This window comes from Exophiala viscosa (genome assembly GCF_022695815.1).
Source record: "Exophiala viscosa unplaced genomic scaffold EDD37scaffold_3, whole genome shotgun sequence".
Classification (NCBI taxonomy): domain Eukaryota; kingdom Fungi; phylum Ascomycota; class Eurotiomycetes; order Chaetothyriales; family Herpotrichiellaceae; genus Exophiala; species Exophiala viscosa.
Window position 1 is genome coordinate 380,998 of NW_026944355.1, and position 17,384 is coordinate 398,381.

General features: G+C 52.1%; 8 protein-coding genes across 8 annotated transcripts; 5 read left to right on the forward strand and 3 right to left on the reverse strand.

Annotated features, from left to right (window-relative positions):
- Positions 1-1,045: 1,045 nt before the first annotated feature.
- On the reverse strand, positions 1,046-2,193 carry EDD37DRAFT_312530 (DASH complex subunit Dad2-domain-containing protein). The gene is made up of 2 exons (XM_062811347.1): positions 1,546-2,193; positions 1,046-1,450 (listed from the first exon to the last, which is right to left on the reverse strand). Exons 1-2 carry the CDS (start codon positions 1,847-1,849, stop codon positions 1,257-1,259), a joined length of 498 nt encoding a protein of 165 aa, XP_062671557.1. The 5' UTR covers positions 1,850-2,193; the 3' UTR covers positions 1,046-1,256.
- Positions 1,959-4,609, forward strand: EDD37DRAFT_312565 (uncharacterized protein). Its single transcript, XM_062811348.1, has 2 exons — positions 1,959-2,291; positions 2,363-4,609. Exons 1-2 carry the CDS (start codon positions 2,240-2,242, stop codon positions 4,462-4,464), a joined length of 2,154 nt encoding a protein of 717 aa, XP_062671558.1. The 5' UTR covers positions 1,959-2,239; the 3' UTR covers positions 4,465-4,609.
- A 144-nt stretch (positions 4,610-4,753) lies between these two features.
- Positions 4,754-5,299, reverse strand: EDD37DRAFT_607262 (mediator complex, subunit Med21; the record flags this gene model as incomplete). The annotated part of the gene is made up of 1 exon (XM_062814961.1): positions 4,754-5,299. The coding sequence occupies one exon, from the start codon at positions 5,297-5,299 to the stop codon at positions 4,754-4,756; it is 546 nt and encodes a 181-aa protein (XP_062671559.1).
- A 133-nt stretch (positions 5,300-5,432) lies between these two features.
- Positions 5,433-9,873, forward strand: EDD37DRAFT_625291 (ubiquitin-protein ligase E3 C). Its single transcript, XM_062816229.1, has one exon. It carries the CDS (start codon positions 5,709-5,711, stop codon positions 9,411-9,413), a length of 3,705 nt encoding a protein of 1,234 aa, XP_062671560.1. The 5' UTR covers positions 5,433-5,708; the 3' UTR covers positions 9,414-9,873.
- A 145-nt stretch (positions 9,874-10,018) lies between these two features.
- Positions 10,019-11,879, forward strand: EDD37DRAFT_312599 (Alpha/Beta hydrolase protein). The gene is made up of 7 exons (XM_062811349.1): positions 10,019-10,236; positions 10,352-10,481; positions 10,532-10,677; positions 10,734-10,844; positions 10,907-10,998; positions 11,053-11,442; positions 11,495-11,879. Exons 1-7 carry the CDS (start codon positions 10,173-10,175, stop codon positions 11,705-11,707), a joined length of 1,146 nt encoding a protein of 381 aa, XP_062671561.1. The 5' UTR covers positions 10,019-10,172; the 3' UTR covers positions 11,708-11,879.
- EDD37DRAFT_312608 (uncharacterized protein) lies at positions 11,733-13,986 on the reverse strand. The gene has a single exon (XM_062811350.1). It carries the CDS (start codon positions 13,844-13,846, stop codon positions 11,981-11,983), a length of 1,866 nt encoding a protein of 621 aa, XP_062671562.1. The 5' UTR covers positions 13,847-13,986; the 3' UTR covers positions 11,733-11,980.
- A 78-nt stretch (positions 13,987-14,064) lies between these two features.
- EDD37DRAFT_312624 (clathrin adaptor complex small chain-domain-containing protein) lies at positions 14,065-15,008 on the forward strand. Its single transcript, XM_062811352.1, has 2 exons — positions 14,065-14,259; positions 14,310-15,008. Exons 1-2 carry the CDS (start codon positions 14,191-14,193, stop codon positions 14,814-14,816), a joined length of 576 nt encoding a protein of 191 aa, XP_062671563.1. The 5' UTR covers positions 14,065-14,190; the 3' UTR covers positions 14,817-15,008.
- A 533-nt stretch (positions 15,009-15,541) lies between these two features.
- Positions 15,542-17,343, forward strand: EDD37DRAFT_312621 (uncharacterized protein). Its single transcript, XM_062811351.1, has one exon. It carries the CDS (start codon positions 15,793-15,795, stop codon positions 17,239-17,241), a length of 1,449 nt encoding a protein of 482 aa, XP_062671564.1. The 5' UTR covers positions 15,542-15,792; the 3' UTR covers positions 17,242-17,343.
- Positions 17,344-17,384: the final 41 nt, after the last annotated feature.

The following is a 17,384-nucleotide window of genomic DNA, read 5'->3' on the forward strand; positions in this document are numbered from 1 at the left end:
TTGTTACTGTACTTCTGCAGGACTCTGTAACTCCCCCTATTAGCTTCAACACCTTGTTAAGCGGATCGTTTCCAATATAGCAATGTTATCGATGCGACCGCTAATATAAACATCTCCTCGATTCGGTCGGTATGTCGCCCTGGAATCACACAGCCTGTTCCATGCTGCACTGGCTGGTACATGCTGATTCCCGTCCTTTCTGTCACTGGAAGGTTTGCTTCCATCTTGCCATCATGTGATTTGTGAGTAACCAAGTTGTTTCAATGACTGTAGGTGTGGTCCTCATCGGCGGACCAGTGGCATATCACCCTGAAGTGTTTACGCGTATGTAAGGCTGTAAGTATTCTCCGTGTGGTGGCTGCACCTTGATGATACCGCCGTTCTGCGGCGGAAGCCGATGGCAGTAAATAGGCCACTCTGTAGGAAGTTTTCCGATGAGTACACTTTGTGTGAAGGTGCCGTGGGCAGGCCAGGGGTTTCTGCATATGCGGTTTCGAATCGACCAAAAGGGACCATAGAAGCTTCTTTGACCCGACGGACGGTTTCGAAACCGTCGTCGTCTGTTGAAGTCTTGTCCCGCAACATGCGTTTGATGTACAGGAGGTGGACTAGACGAAGTCCGGCAGCAGAGTCGTAACGTTCGCGGACAAGAATCTTGACAAGGCGCGCGGCACCGTGTGACTCATCCTCATCTGACCGAAATGACGGGAGAACCGTGCCTTTATATAGGGTCGAAGAAAGTTGCAATTCACTGCTGCAGCGTCAGCGTGAAGTGCATTCGCCATGGTGTCATCCCGTGGTTTCGTACATTCTCTTCGAAACATTTTGCTTCATGATGTGTATCAGCTGTTTCTCAAGCCTGCCGGACGGGCGAAAGACCGGTTCCGTGGGTGTTCTGCTTCACGGAGAAAAACCTCGTTCAAATGTTTCCGCAGGTCCTCTAAAGAGTCGACTGGATCGATTTGAGCGGTCACTTCGGTCTCACCCTCCGCTTTCGCGGCGCAGCATAGATTCACCTAGCGCAGGCGATAAAGTTGAAAGGTGGTAATGATGTTTCATGCATTACTTCAGGCGGTGATTGAGGTTCCCAAACGTGAATGTTCCGAAACAGGTCTGACTCGATGTTTGAGATCGAGACGCCGATTGAATTGAGGGTGGTGAGGCCTAGCCTTCCCGAAGATGCTGCGTAAGGCGATATCGCCCGTCATTCGCTCTATGAGATTGACCGGACAATACTCTCCCACCTTTTTGGTTGATCATCCACCGCCTTCCCCCTTAGGCTGCACAGGTATCCTAACCAGCGGGACTGGTAGGGTCTGCGTCGTTCGTGGTTGTACATGTCCTTCTCCTTGTCTTTTCGTCTTCGTTTCTGTGTTGTCATCCTCATCTCCTGTCTCGGGGTGTGTTTCTGCATCGTCCTGGTCTTGCGCTGACGGTCTTGGAACTTTCACTGCAGCGTTCTTGTTAGCTTATCCTCGTCTCATCTCTGTCGGGCTAGCATGTGCCAGGAGACGAAGCGGAAGGGGATCGAGTGGTGATACATACTCGCAGCCATACTTATGGCCCTCAGGACATTGTCCCAGTTTGCTAGGACCAAAGCCACGCTCTGAGTACCGTCTCTTAGGGTTGTCAGTTTCGCTTCTAGAGTTGACAATTGGTTCGCCAGGTTTGCGCTGAGATCGCGCAATTGGCGTAGATTGTCGAGTTCTGCACGCTTTGCGTTGATCCGTGTTTGGAGGAGTGATTGACTAGGCTGGCGGAGGGAAGGTATCGACGTCGATGTGTGGTTCGTTAGACTTGAATTTGAGGGGTGGGGGTGGATGTTCGTTGGGCGCGGAGCGTAGGACATTGTCGGCGCTAGGTCGTGAATGATATCGCTGGCTCAGTCGGTGCTCGTAGTGTAATTGAGTCCGTTCACGATACAATCATTTTCAAAGTCGTATGGACTGCACGTAGATGAGGGGATGTTCAGTATTGCACATGCGACGAAGCGCGGACTTGAATTGCGGCCGCATTGAAGAGACGCGTTGATTGGCGGGCTCTAGAGTCGACGCTATTCCGAATCCGTATAATGTAAATACACAATCTGCAGTGAATAATGTGGTCGAGGCCGCTTGATAACATATTTGCAACGAGGTATCGGTAAAAAAGACCTTGCCCAAATCATTGCTATAGTTCGACGAATCTCGACTTTCTGGTATGCCTGTCCGACGGAGACATACTGGTGCTGGCACGAGACATGGCGAAACTGAACGAAGTTCCTCCCCCACCAACTGAGAATATCGATGCTTGTATGTTTCCAGTCTCTGAAGGCATCAGTGTTAAAAGAGGAATCTCACGTACTGATAAGCTGGGGACATAGTGAAACGACGCTTTATCCGCCAGAATCGCGAGATAGCAAGAGTGAACTCGACACAATCACAACGAATACGCAACCTCGAAGCCGAGTGTGCTCGATTAGTCGCCGAGAATGTCTCCCTCAGAGAACAAGCAATTGCCGCTCATGTCGAAGCCGAGAGGTGGCGGAATGCGAATGGTATGGGAAGAGAAGTCCTGGATATGAAGGAACGACTTGTGTCGAAGGTCAACGAGATGTCATTGTTGCTTGTGGAAATGGGTCAGATCCCTGAAAGAGCAGCGAAGACTGGGAGAAGGAAGAGTCGTATATCTACCTCGCAAAGCCTGGCTGAGCAGGAATGGAGAAGTCGACAGTCAATGCGAGAAGCAGCAGCTGTAGAGAGGGACATGCTGGACGGCAGGTTACCTCCCATTTCAGAGGACAAGCTCTATCCGCGACGAACATTAGAATCTGCCGAGGTCATGGCATTGAGAAACGAGAAGGCTTTGCAGCAAGCTTCCGAATCACCAGATTTAGGTCCTCCGCCCGTGGCGCATTTCGATGTCGGTGACGTTGTTGCTTTCGACACTACAACAAGCGAAAACAAGAACGATGAAGATGTGGCGCAACAGCCTCCGATGCTGGAGAAGAGACGGAAACGACGGACAAGCGCCTTACTGCAGGACATGCCGCTTGAGGAGCATTCAGATCCGGAGAAGTCTGCTCAACAGCTGTTGAAGTCTGGCGCCAAACGAAAATTGGATCTGACTGAATTGGAAGAACGTGTGCCCCAGCAACCCAGCGACATCGATGACTTTGTTTTCCAGCGCAAACAAGACATTTGGAGCAACCCAGCCGCTCTCAAGAAAGCATCCAGATTCACAAGACCACCTGGTCGTGAGAACGAGGAGAAGACAGGCGAAAAGAGTCTGCAATCTCCGCAGAAGTCTGCAGGAGCGGACAGAAAGATCCTGGCACCAAAGAGTACGAACTCGCCGGCCAAGCGGAAGGTCAGGGTGGCGGACAAACTGTCTTCTTCGAAAGATGATGGCGAGGAGCGACCAACATCAGCCACCAGCAAACAGGCTAAGAGGTCTCACATCCAAATACCGCCTGAAGTTCACGACATTGTTCTGGAGTCTGAAGGACGACCTGACTCGAAAAACTTACCTCCCAAGACTCCAGCACCACAGGATCCAGACATTTTGTCTCCCACCTCGACCGAGCCTTCGGTTCGCATAACTCACCACGCGAGAGAGGCTGCGATAACCAACTCAGTTGAAGATGTTCTGAACGGAAGCATTGGCCGAGGTTCTCGCCGCGCAAGGCCAGCAGTCAGTTATGCATTGCCCAACCTGCGAGATAAGATGAGAAGGCCAACCAAGGAGCTGGTCGGAGCAGTTGAGGGATTAGACAAGAACAAAGAGACCACTGCGGTTTCAATTGCGGGGGGTACGGAGAGGGAAGGATCGGAAGGCGCGATTCCAGCTGAAAGTCAAGGAAGCATCCTGAAGATGAAGCAGGAAAAGCAGCCAAGCGGAGGCAAATGGAAGGAATTACCCCTTTCCCGAGACAAGAAAGAAGAACCGACAAGCCCTCTAAGAGACAAAGAACGAAAGGAGAAAGATCGAGGAAAAATCGTGGTCAGAAATGACCGAAACCAAGACGGAAAGCAAGACAGTGACGAGCTGGAAAGGTCTGTTGACCGATTGAGTATATTCGATCCGCCAGCATCTTCACCCATTGACGAAGATAAAGAAAATGAACCACCTGCGACTACTACTTCCAGGCGCCGAAGTACAGCTGTGCCACCAACAAGGAGGCACTCAGTACAGCCTTCATCCTCCTCTTCCACCGCCCAGACCCAGTCACTGGCGAACACATCGCATCCGAATCTGAGGACTGGAGCACATCCCCCACGGCCGAACTCTGCGGCGAGCTTGAGGCAGGATCCTGGCTCTGGTAGGAGCAAAGGTCTGAGGCCCCCAAGCAGCGTCAGCATCAACCTAGGAGGAGGAGAGAGTGATGCAAATGCGCCCGGCTCAACTGTCGCCGCGACCACGACTGCTAGCGCGACGTCGAGCACGGACAGGGCCGCCAGCCGGCGGAGGAGTATGATGGTATAGAGGTTGAGTGTTGCACAAACGCTGGGCATGACCCAGCCGATTGAAGCGCACCCTCATCTGGCCGGCGCGATTGCGTTGACCCCAGTCTCCCTGGACACTCGAGCCTCTGGTCGTTTCCCTTTTCGAGCGAGCGAGTGAGCGTTGCGGAGGTGTGGCAAGCTATGACCCATAGACTTTGAACTTCTGGATTTCTTTCCTTCCAATGATATTTCCTTTGAAAACAGCATCATGCTGCCGTCCGGACTTCGACCACAAGGTCTTGTAAGAGTAATGTTCCCAGCCCGTCTCTTCATGTTCCATTGCTCTGCCCATGTCCGTTGGTAGCACTATACTCAATACTCTCTGCCATACCCAGGATGACCTGATCCAGACGCTTCACGCACTCTCTCATCTCCTTTCGTTTTGCTTTCCGCCGCTCTTCCATGTCTCGCACCTTCTGTACCAGGACTTTGATCTCCTCGGCTTGCTGCTCCTCACCCCTGTCAATTCCGGGTAACTTCGAGATCAGGAACTCAATCTGTTGTGCCTTCTGGACAAGATCCTCCGCAAGTTCGCGCTGTGCATTGGCAAATACTTGCGGCGCCGCTGGCCGTAACGGATATGGGGCGCGGTCAGAGTCTTCAGGGCCTGGCACGGTGCCAGCTGTAGTGGGTATAGATCCGTCTGGGTTTGGGGTCTGTGTGGGCGCGGCTGGAGGGTGTGTATAAGGATCGTCTGGGTCTGGTTCAGGTGCGATCAATGGGTGTCGTTGCGAAAGATAACTTATTGTCGAGAAGAATTGGGTGAGAAGTTGGTCATAGCATGTTTGCAATTGCGTGAGGATGTCGCTGGACATGGTGTGCGAGGTTGGCCGGCGCCGAGAAGCGTTTAGAGACCTTTGTCCCGCGGAGCTCGTCGAGTAGTTTCCGCGAGGGGCATGATTATTTATATGAGCGGAGAGTGAAGTCGATCTCCGCAGGTTGAAGATGCGTTGGTCAGCCTTGCGGAATGAAAGTAGCGTCATTTCACATGGCTTCCATCAGTTTCAGTACCATTACTTTGCCTCCCTGCACCTGCTATGAGGAACTTATGGCACTAACCTTGTGATGATACTGTTTACACACCTTTCGCTTGATGATCTTGTCAACGGCCATGTTGACTCTCCTTACCCCACTGGTAGTCTGGTAACAACAGTATCTGACTCTACTGACCCCATCCCCCAACTCGAGACGCCTTGCGTACTTTCACCCGCCACACTTTAAGCCATGCATCAGTCTTTCACGGGCAGTGCCCGGAAAGCGCGCCAGGTCAACCTCTCCGGAAAGAACATTTCAAATCCGTGGGCTGCGCTCTCAAAGCCTGGACCAAGTAATGCCTCATCGACTGTTACCCAGGCCCAGGCAGATCGGGCCAAACGGCAGCAGGAAAGAGACAGATTGAACGCTACAAGAAGGCTACAGAAAGTATGGCGAGGTCATGCAAGCCGACGGCAGCAGAAGGCATTCTGGAGACAGAGATGGGATGAAAACGAAGCGGAGAGATTAGGATCTTCTGGACGCCCGGATTACGAAGCACTTCTTGAGACGGCCGACAACATCCCACCTTATCAAGATCCTGCACAGCTGCTTTTTCAACTCCGTCTACTCCTACGCTATCAGGAGTTCAGAAGGGACAGTGTCAGGGAAGAGTTGGACACTATCAGATTAGTCTATTTGGGCGAGGCTCTCCGGCACACCGTCTCGGCCTTACCACTTACTGATCTCGATTCCATATGGCGGCATGCCATTTGGAGGCTTGGTGTGGTTGTCGCCCGCCACCTCCAAAGTGTGGTACGACATGAGGCAACGCCGCTCAGGACCTCGCAGGGGGCCCGCCTGTTACAGATGATTACCCTTCTCTGCAAGGTGGTGCCAGATGAGGTTACGCACAATCCGGCAATCCTTTTTGACGCGATGGAGAGAGTCCTAAGCACGCAAGGAGGTGGTTCGTGGCAAGAACCCACGATCCAGGCAATAGTGGCCATCCTCACGTCCTCTCAAACCCACAAGCAGTCGGCTTACATCTCCTTTGCCACCAGAATACTCAGCCGGGACTCATTTCAAGGCGACAGAGGTGTACTAGAGCATCTTGCAACAGCACTGAACTTGGACGACTTGTCGAGTGCCGTAGCTTCAGAGGTGGAAAATCTAAAGGGAGACGCCAAGGATGGAGTTGACACCACCCAGTTGTTATGGCAATTGGCTCATGTCATATACATGCACGATTGCCTGCATAAAGGTTTCGCTGGTCCGACCACATATATCGAAGCCGTATCAGCACTTCTCGGCCAGTGTGCAAACGAGGTCGCAGCAAGGCTGGATGTTGCAGATCAGCCTATGTATGGTGACTCCGAAACAGGCGCGGAACCATTGCCCTCGTTTGTGCGAGAGATGATTCTTCGATTACCGGAACAGGACAACGTTCGCAACGTATTGAATGAGATGGGCGCAGACAAGACCACTAGGACGAACGGGGAGAGATCGGAATTCAACTCTGCGAAGCGTCTGGCCAACTTTGCTGTCGCTTTGTTACGGGCGTTCCCTTCTAGAGCGCAGAACATCCGGATGTACTTGTATCAAGGCTCAGTCCGATCGATAGGAGACACGGACATGTCGACCATCCAGTATTTCTGGAGCACAGCGCGGACGACTGGTGTCTTCAAAAAGTCCAGTCAGAACTACAAGACCCTGTTATCTTTGTTGAGAGAAGCAGCACCAGAGAGCAACCAGATCGGCCAATCCCCAGTCTCTAGGACAGAAGTCTCACGTTGGAGAGACGAGTGGCGTATAATTCTGCTCTTTCTGGAACTTTACACGTTTGTCTTGAAGTTTATGGACGACGACGACTTTTTCGCCTATGAAAAGACAAAGTCATTTGGCTTTACTGGGGACACCACAACCAGCACTGTCTCGCGAAGGGGCGCATTACCCTTGGAAGATGTCGGGGTTATGACGACCTTTTTGAAGAACCTCGCATTCACTCTTTACTGGAATGCGGCAGATCTCGTGGAGAGCAATGAAGCCGAGGAAGAGGCTAATTTGTCTGCTCTCTTCGGCAGCTCAGGTCAACCATCGACGAGGCCAACCGAGAAGAAACAGCAGACATTGACAGGTAATGGCGTTTCTCAAGGCTACTTGAAAGGTCTAGTTACCGGGCTTCTACGAATGCTTCACGAAAGAGACTCGAGACGGTTATTCGTACCCGCCAATCACTGGCTCATGAGCGATCAGATCAACATGTCTGGCTTCATACCCGCAGTTGCTGCGGAGGAAGAGAAAAGACATGAACTTGGCGGTGGTCAGGACGCAGAGGAAGAGGATGAAGACGCTGACAAAACTACTGAACTGGATATAGGGGCACTTCCCGGCCCGTCTGATGCTCTGTTGAGCTCCATGTTCGGCATCCGCCAGCCGCATATGCCCCGATCTAGGGCGTCACGGCAAGTTGAACACATCGAGCGACAACGCCAGCAGGCGAGGAAGAAGAGACAGCTTGAGTCTTTGGCGCCACGCCTTGAGATCCTGCGCAATCTGCCATTCTTCATCCCTTTCGAAACACGAGTGCAAATCTTCCGCGAATTCATTCGTCTCGACCAGATGAGGAGACGAGATGGGGCGATTGATCCCGATCAATGGAGGATGTCGGTCGCTACTACCACACAAGGACGTGGACTAGATGGACGACCACGAGGCCTAGACATCATCAGTCGACATCATGCCGAGATCCACCGCGAGAGTGTCTTTGAAGATGCTTACGGCGCTTTTTACGAGCTTGGTGAAAGTTTAAAAGAACCGATTCAGATCACGTTCATCGATAAGTTTGGTTCTCCGGAAGCTGGCATTGATGGCGGTGGTGTCACCAAGGAATTCCTCATGAGTGTCACCAGCGAAGCTTTCGATCCCGACGCTGATTTGCATATGTTCGTGGAGAACGCCCAGCGCTACCTCTATCCCAGTCCATTGATCTACCAGGAAACGGCGGAGTACCTGAGACGTAATGGACTCAAGGCCGGAACCGAAGGGTCCGACAAATCGATGACCGAACTTCTGCGTCGGTTCCAGTTTCTCGGTCGTGTCGTGGGAAAGTGTTTGTACGAAGGAATTCTGATTGACGTCAATTTCGCAGGTTTCTTCCTGTTGAAATGGGCTTTGACGGGCGGCACCACAGTCGGATCGAATGAGAGTGCGTATCGTGCGACGATCAACGATGTGAGGGAGTACGATGAAGAGCTGTACCAGGGCTTGCTGAAATTGAAGAACTATCCTGGTGATGTCGAGACAGATTTTGCGCTCGACTTCACTGTCACAGATACTTTGACGACTATGGACCAGTATGGGAAGGAAGTTACCCGGACTATCACCACGGATCTCATACCGAATGGCTCGAAGACGCCGGTCACGAACACGAATCGTCTGCTTTACATTGACCGCGTCGTCAGGTACAAGTTGCAACAGCAACCGAAGGCCGTCACGGATGCCTTTTTGAAGGGTCTGGGTCAGATCGTCCAGCCAATGTGGCTTGCCATGTTCAACCAGAAGGAGTTGCAGAAACTGGTCGGTGGTGACAGCACGGAACTTGATATCGCTGACTTGCGGCGCAATACTCAATATGGTGGTGTTTATTCGATTGGCGATGACGGTCTCGAACATCCTACTGTGCAGCTATTTTGGAAAGCACTTCAGGAGATGGACGAGGGGGATCGAAGGAAAGTGCTCAAGTTCGTCACCAGCACGCCGCGCGCGCCATTGTTGGGGTTTAGCCATTTGAATCCGAAGTTCAGTATTCGCGATTCGAGCGATGATCAGGAACGACTGCCGAGTACGAGCACTTGCGTCAATTTGCTCAAGTTGCCGCGGTATGGGGACCTCAGGACTATGAGGGAGAAATTGTTGTATGCTGTCAATGCTGGGGCGGGCTTCGACTTATCATGAGAGACGGCGGAAAGCAAAGTCATGCACTATGGTCGGGTAGTTAGATGTTTCTAGCGTTCAGCCAAACTTTTGTTTCGTGTCAGATTGAGATAAGAGACCGAGCCAGTGTTGGTAGCTGCTCGGCGCAGAATGAAGCTCTTTTTGCCGGTGTGCAGAGTGCGATACGTAGTACTCATGTTTGTGATTCGAGAGCTGTATCTTGTTCCGCATTGGGACCATTGAGGTACTGTATGCATGGATCCTCCAAAGATAGTGACAACCGAGTAATCAGTGCTTCCTCAACTTAGGCATCATGCTGGTAGACGGGAGAGCACCAGGCTGCAACTGCCGTAGCTTTCGTACAGTGCTATGGCTGGCTTGTTTAGGTACCGTGCATTGAGCGGACGCGTAATCTCGCTGGAGCGCTTGCTTCTTTGCTCTTGAGGCAGTCGTGCCATGCCCAGGTGGTTCAAGAAATCTGATACTAGAGGTAGGTAGGTATGCTTGATTAGTCCTGATGGGTCGTTTTGGGGAACCCCTGACAAATCCGGGGGAAACGTGCAGAGCCCCAGTTGGCGGCAAACGATACCCGGGACTCGAGGAATACGAGCTACCTCCAGGTCGACCCGAAGCATGCGGTAGTGACGATAGAAGCCAAATTGGGTTCAAACCTGCTTCAAACAAACCTTCCTCAGAGCCTAAGATACAGCATTACCTGTATCCTTCCAGTGTAGATTTGTTGTTTGAATACTTTTTGCTCTACGAGGAGCTTTCATAACGATGAAGAAACCTCAGCTATATACTTCGGATTACCTTAATCTGCTCTATGCAGTTTCCAGGGGGCGTAAGTAGTCCTGTATTCTGTCAGTCACCTCAACTGGACTAGTTTGACAGCTGCTTGAGAGCTTGACGTTGCCCTCTCCACAGATGAAATGGCTGACACTGATTGTCACAAATAGTGGCGTCTCTGACCTGGGCTGCATCAACAGGATGGGCTCGAGGCGACGCATATCCCCCGGAGTACGGAAAGCATGTGGTATACGCGGCAGTTCGGCAGATCTTCGAGCTCGTGACAGTGCCTCAGACTCAGTATGGACCCCGATTTCTTGGGGGCTCCCAAACTGACAAGTGAATCAAAGAGCCATCGGCGAGACAACCGGCGAGGCGTATCTGAGCTGGTGCAAGAAGCACAAGATCGAGCCTTCGACCGTCGATTTGGACGAGGGTGGACGTGGATTATTTGTGGGGCCAGCATCTGCACGCAACACGATATTGTATTTTCATGGTATGATTGTGTTCCCGGGCGGATACCCCAGGGACAGCAAGCTGACCTCGGTTCAGGTGGAGGATACAATCTTGGTGCCACGCCTGCGCACTTTGACCTCCTACTCAGCGTGGTAAACAAGGCCAAGGAGAATGGCTCGGACCTGCGCGCCATGGTGTTGGAATATGGTATGTGATTGATGCTCTCGGAGCCGGAAAGGCTGGGGATGGGCTGATTTTCTGGTGGTTAGAACTGGCTCCTCATGGCATTTACCCTTTGCAGCTCAAGCAAGCTGTCGCTGCGCTGAAGTATTTGCTGGATGCAGGTGTCCAGCCCTCGCAGGTGAGGCCTTTACCAGGCCCATGCGTGTCCTCGAATGGCTGACCATATGAACAGATCTTGATAGCTGGTGACTCGGCCGGAGGAAACCTGACGGCCGGTCTCCTCGGACATCTCTCCCATCCACATGCATCTTTGCCAGAAGTATCACTGTCAGGGGACCTTGGCGGCGCGTTCTTCTATTCTCCGTGGGTGAGCTTTGTTACGACCAGCGATTCTTTCAAAAGAAATATCAAGAAGGATGCATTGAGTATCCGCGCTTTGGCGGCTTGGTCGAGAAACTTCATGGGTGCAGGGAAGAATCTTCCGGACAATTACAACACGCCAAAGGATGCACCAGCCGAGTGGTGGAAGGACCTCAAAGTCAATGACAAGGATATTGCCATTACGGCAGGCGCGAATGAAGTGCTTGTGGATGGGATCCGTGAATTTGCTGATCATGTGAAGGTACGTCGAACCTGTGTAGCAGTAATGAGCGAAGCTGACTGATGACAATCAGGTGCACAATCCCAACCTTGAATATGTTGAGTTCCCGAATGAAGGTCACGATGCATATACCATGGATAGGGCATTTGGATTGACGGGACCGTTGCGGAGTGAGGATTTTGCCAGGGAGTGGTTGTTGGCGAGAGTAAAAGCAACAGCAACAGTCGCCCCAAAAACCGCCTCCAATACCGCCATGTTGTCAGCAGGAGCTATGGCCGTGGAATAGGGAAAGTGTGGTTATCATGAGGTTGTGAGATTGTGCTTACAAGAATTTCCTGAATAACGGCTTAGTCACGCATTGCATATTCACGCTCACGCCATGACACTGCTGCTTCACATACGTGGTCATTTTGGGATTGTTGATACATATTGGTACAAGTCTGCGTGCTATGACAGATAGATCCAGAATATACAACAGCTGATATGATAAGTCTTGAGGGAATGCCGTGTGAGGCGAATTTTATAACACTCAACAGGCACCACTCGGTTGCCCGTCTCATCATCGACGCCTCCTTTTGCCGGAAGACGAGCTTGAATTCCCTTCGTCAAACATCGATTCGAAAGCATCCATGCCTTGAACCACTCCCTTGCCAGCAAAGGCAGGCTGGGCACTAGGCGCTTTAGGCTGGGAACGCGACTTGGACTGAGACGTAGCCCGCGGTTGCCCTCTTCCGCTTTTTCCGGTGTTTCGTTGTGTCCTGCCTTTTGGCTCTTCTTCGAAAAGCGCTTCGAAAGCGTCTATACCGTGAGTGACACCTTTCTGTGTGGCTCGAGTGGGTGCTTGCGTGGTTTGCTGCCAGGGTCCTGGCCTGGTCTTGGTCACAGGAGCGTCCATATCTGGCGTGATCCGCTTCACGGTAGGTCTACTTGCAGCAGTGGGCGGTTGTCGGCTGACATGTTGGCGCTCGCGCTCCCTGCGCAAATTCAGACTATCTGCTTTCTTCGAGATCTCGGGTATAATCGGGAGACCTTCCTTCGATGCTGCGTTCGTTTTCGTCGGTTTTGGCTCGTCCCAGAGTCTCATGGGGTCATCAAGGAGCTCCTTCTGAGCATATTGGAGGGCTGCATCTATCGCAGTCTGCGCCCGAGTCCGGTCATCTTCCGTGGCTTTGTTTGGGATCGGAGCGACGTGATCGTTAGGTAATGCCAGGAAATTGTTCATGACGCCGCTGTAGACTTTGGCTGCGGACCGAGGGGTTCTGGGGCTGCTTATCTTGGCCGTTGAGGCTGATGATGGTGGAGTGGACGAGTTGAGAATCTCGCGCATGAAGTCCTCGATGGAAAGATCCAAGAGTAATGGGTCGGAGGGGTTGTCGCCTTTGTCAGCTGCTTCTTTGACTGTACTTTCAACGACCACAGAAGTGTCAGATCGTGTTGGACCTTCAATGTGTAGGGTTGGTTGCTCGTTTGCAGTTACGTTTTTCAAGACCCCATGCGCCGATGCCTTGTCTACCGCGTAAGTATCGAGGCCTGCAGCCCTGAGCACCGCCCATTGAAGATTCTGCAACCCGAACGGCGTTGTGGGCTCCTTCGACGCCCTCTGGCCTTTCGATGCAACTTGCATAGATCCAACACTTATGATTTCGCCCAAACCCAACTCATAATGGGTTTCCAATTGCGCCTGTGCTCTCAAAGTCGTCAGTGCGGAACGGACTTCGTCTTGAGATCCTTTATAGGCGACTAGGCGATCACATTTGGTGGCAACGATCTGATATGGGATCGCCAGCCCCCGTAGAACCTCAATCATATGGCGGTCAGCCCCAGTCGCTCCATGGACGGAGTCTAGAAGCACAAAAGCTCTGCGGATGTTCCTTCTTTCGACCAAATAGCCCATGATAGACTTGCTCCAATCGGCATGACTACCGAAGCCGTATCCTGGCATATCGACAAGTGATATTTTGGCAGAAACGTCTCCATCCCACCCTGGGACCGCACCACCATCTCGATATTTGGCTGCCAACGTCCAAGCTGCCATGACCTGTGTCGCTCCTGGAGTGGCACTCACGCGATTGAGGTCTTGACTGGTGAGCGCATTGATAATGGACGATTTGCCGACATTGGATCGACCGAGGAGAATGACTTCAGGGACCAAGAGGTCTTCGGTTTGATTCTCTTTGTGTCGCCAAGTATCGCCCGTCCATTGACGAAATGGGAGATGGTGCTTGAAAAAGTGTGAAGCGGCAGCTAGCTCTTGATGTGTAGGAGGCTTTGTCTCCCAATACCACGACTCGGCATATCGTGGTTTTCCGTTCGACAGAGAGGAAGACGCATAAAACCTGCGCCGGCCATTCTGGAGATGGACCAGCCTTTCTCGAAGACGGGATCGAAAGATCTGTCGGCAAGGAAAGCAGGTGTACTCCTGCATCAATGGCCAGGGGAGCGATGCAGAGGGAAATAGGTTAGATTGGAGGATTGGAAGATTGCAATGAACTTGTATAGGCACTGATTCTGGTGAATGAGGAAAAATGTTTGGAGTACGGGATATTAGCGCATGATACCTTAAGCGTAACACGCCGTACACTGTAGATCTGCGGACGCATTGTGGCGTCGGCGGCTGTACCTACTTTTTATGCGTGCCGCATCGCCAATTGCGGCACAGTGGGCTGCGACCTTTCATTACTCGAATTCGACAGCTGTGCCGTTGGTCAAGGTGGCCGCCACAGTTCATGGAACATACATACACCAGCATCTCCTAGACACCTTGTCGCGATGCTCAACGCTATTCTTGTCTTCAACAACAATGGCCAGCCCAGGTTGACCAAATTCTACTCTCAACTGGTAAGATGAGCCCGATCATACTCGATGTGGTCGCTGATCTGCTGCCACAGGATACCGCAACGCAGCAGTCATTACTCTCACAGATCTTCACCCTAGTATCTGCTCGGCCTGCATCTGCCTGCAATTTCCTGCCTTTGCCTCCTTTGCTGGCTCCTACCGGCAGCAGTACGTCGCCTGATGCACCTACACAAATCACATATCGGCATTTCGCAACCTTATACTTCATATTGATCTCGACCTCTACAGAATCCCCGCTTGCTTTACTTGACTTCATTCAAGTCTTTGTCGAAGCACTCGATAGACTTTTCGAAAATGTGTGCGAACTAGACCTTATCTTCGGCTTCGAGACACTACATGCTGTGTTGAGCGAAATGGTCCTCGGTGGTGTCGTGGTGGAGACGAGCCTGGACAAGATTGTGGACGGAGTCAGGCTCAGCGAAGGTACCAAAGGCAAACGGAAGGCTGTCAATTCTGGAGGTTCTGGGAGTTCACTCGGTAGAGGCAGCGGATTTGCTGGCCTTGGTTGGGCGACGACAGGTCCTGGAAGCTGGAGGTGAACGATAACGAACTATCCAGGAGGTTGAACACGATTGTCCTACACATGTGATATGGCTTTGCGATATCACGATGCATGCATGGCAAGCGGAATAATCGCAAAAGTTGGTGTGCTGCCATCCAGCAGTCACTCTCTATCACTGATCCCGAAGTGCTGGAAAGTCGATATGTGACTCACTCAGCAGTGGTGAGAGAGAGCGTCAACGGGTGCAGCCAAAGGGATCTTCTGGGACCTGCCCAACCAGTCACATATGTCCTGCGAAGTCTCCGACCCCTAATGGTGTGACATACATCTCGGTTCGATTCGAGAAGGCTACGGGCCGTGCAGCTATGGACAAGCAGTCGATGCGGGAGCACCAGTGCCGGGTCAGCAAGGCCAAAGGCTGATGTGGAAGGCTCCAAGGCATAGCATGGGTGGGCTTCTGCGAACGAACAAAGCATCCAAGAGGCCGGAACTCGAGCAGACCCGCATACATATCTCCTTGACGGACTTATCAATCAGCAGAAAACAGGGACAGCGATGGTCCGTCGAATGTCCAGTGTGATATTGGTGGGTGCAATTGGGTTCGAGAAACACAGTGCTGGATATTCCGGGCGCTTAAGAATGGCCTGTGAATGGCGTTGTGATGGGAGCCATGAACGAATACAGTTAAGCTTCCAGCTAAAGGATCTGGGCGGTCGCAGGGGATTCGGAGTAATGCAGGTTCCACCTCGCACCTCTATCCCCGCTCTCCTCCTTGATTCGTCCTGCAGCGTGCTTCATGCAGTCCATCTCTTCGTTGTTCACGCAATAACCTCTGCCAATCACCAACATCAGCGCTTCCATTCCAGCCCTTCAGCGATCATGGCGAGATACATCTACCGCCCGGGAGCGCTCTTTGCGTGCAACAAGCTGCTTCACATTCTTCTCGGCCAGGGGTTGTCAGTTTCAGGCCGTAGGGATTGGAAATATGCTGGGGAGTTGATCTTCTTACAAAGATGAGGTGCTTTTCCTCAGTGTCCGTCATCTGCATCTTCATTTTTGCTTCTGTACCAGGACCAGCAAAAGCTGCACCCCATAGTATTTGGACTGTCCAGATCGACAACAGTCCAGCACCGCCCCCAGACGAAGGTCCTCCTCTCTCAGCTGGAGCTTTGAGAGACAGATCTAAACTCAAGTACGAGATTGCCGGTATCGTCGGAGCCTACGTCTTCTGGTTGCTCCTTCTCCTTGTCCTACTCCTTTTTGTCGGTAAACGACTGCGGCGGAAGCATCAGACATCCAATTTTGCCCTAAGCATGGAGATCTTGAAACCGGCACCACTGGTCAACCACCACAATGCGGCTGTCGAACCTCCACTGCGGAGCCCTGGGAAGATGGCTAGTTTGAAATCATGGGCAGGCGCTGGACGGTCGCACTCTCGCAAACAATCGAGTGTGACTGTCTCGACGATTGACGAAAAGATACTGGAAGCGGACAAGGTCAAGAACATGGACGAAATGACAAAGCTGTATGCAGCCGTCATGATGCACGATGAACAGAGGTCTCAGCAAGCCCTCAGCAGCAGTCAGACAACTCCGAGGACACCCTATTTCCCACCACAACATGAAGGTCTTCCCTCTACACCTCGATCACCATATCAAGCTCCGCCTACCCCAAGGTCACCATACTATCAGCCACATCCAAGTGGCCCCGTCTCACCACGGTACCCTGCTGAATTTCACCAACTGCAAACTATTGCCCCAGAAACCTCAAATCAAGAAGCTGGTTCACCGCGAGCTCTCGTTCACCCTTTGGCGCCAACTCCCGATGAAGATTATCCGTCACTATCAGCGTCTCAAGCTGGCAGTCACCGATCCAAGCTGTCCCCATTTTCCATGATTGCTGGTCGGAGAGACTCTGTCGATCAAAACAAGAGACGCCCAGCCCAGATCTCTGTTCGCGGGCAGGCTATCTCGCAGCCAATCGGGTCGGCCACTCTTACCGAGTCCTCTGTATATTCCGAGCAAGGCAATGTAACTCCTCGCCTCTATAACCCCGGACCACCGCCACTCACACCCGGGCAGAAGTCTACTGCAACTTCCGCGCAGGACGTCGAGAAGAAAGGCCCTCCAGCCCCGTTATCCCTGCGCAGCGCTGCAGCCTCCAACAGTTCCAACACACTTCCGTTTCGCCAGTTCTACAATGAGTCCTTAAGGAGCGCCCCTCCGACAAAGACTACATTTTTGGACCGTCGTGAGAGCATCTTGGGGGTGCACCCCAAAACAGGTGTTCCTCAGACTCCTTACAGCCCATATATGCCCTTCACACCGATGACGCCGGTTACTCCTCGAACGCTTGTAACCAAGAAGGAGATGAAGAGGAACCGGAAGAAGGAGGGTCTGAAGGTTTTAAGCGAGGACGACATGGTCCGGAGCGATGAAGATATGTGGGGAGAAATGAAGTGAGGCCTTCATGTTGCCTAACGTTCTATATTACTGCCTTATCTCCATGTTCAGCGCCTGTCATCGGAGTTGCTTTATGGGACAGTGGATCTCATTCAGCTGCTGTGCAGTGTACATTATTAGACACAATGAAATGAAGCTCGTAG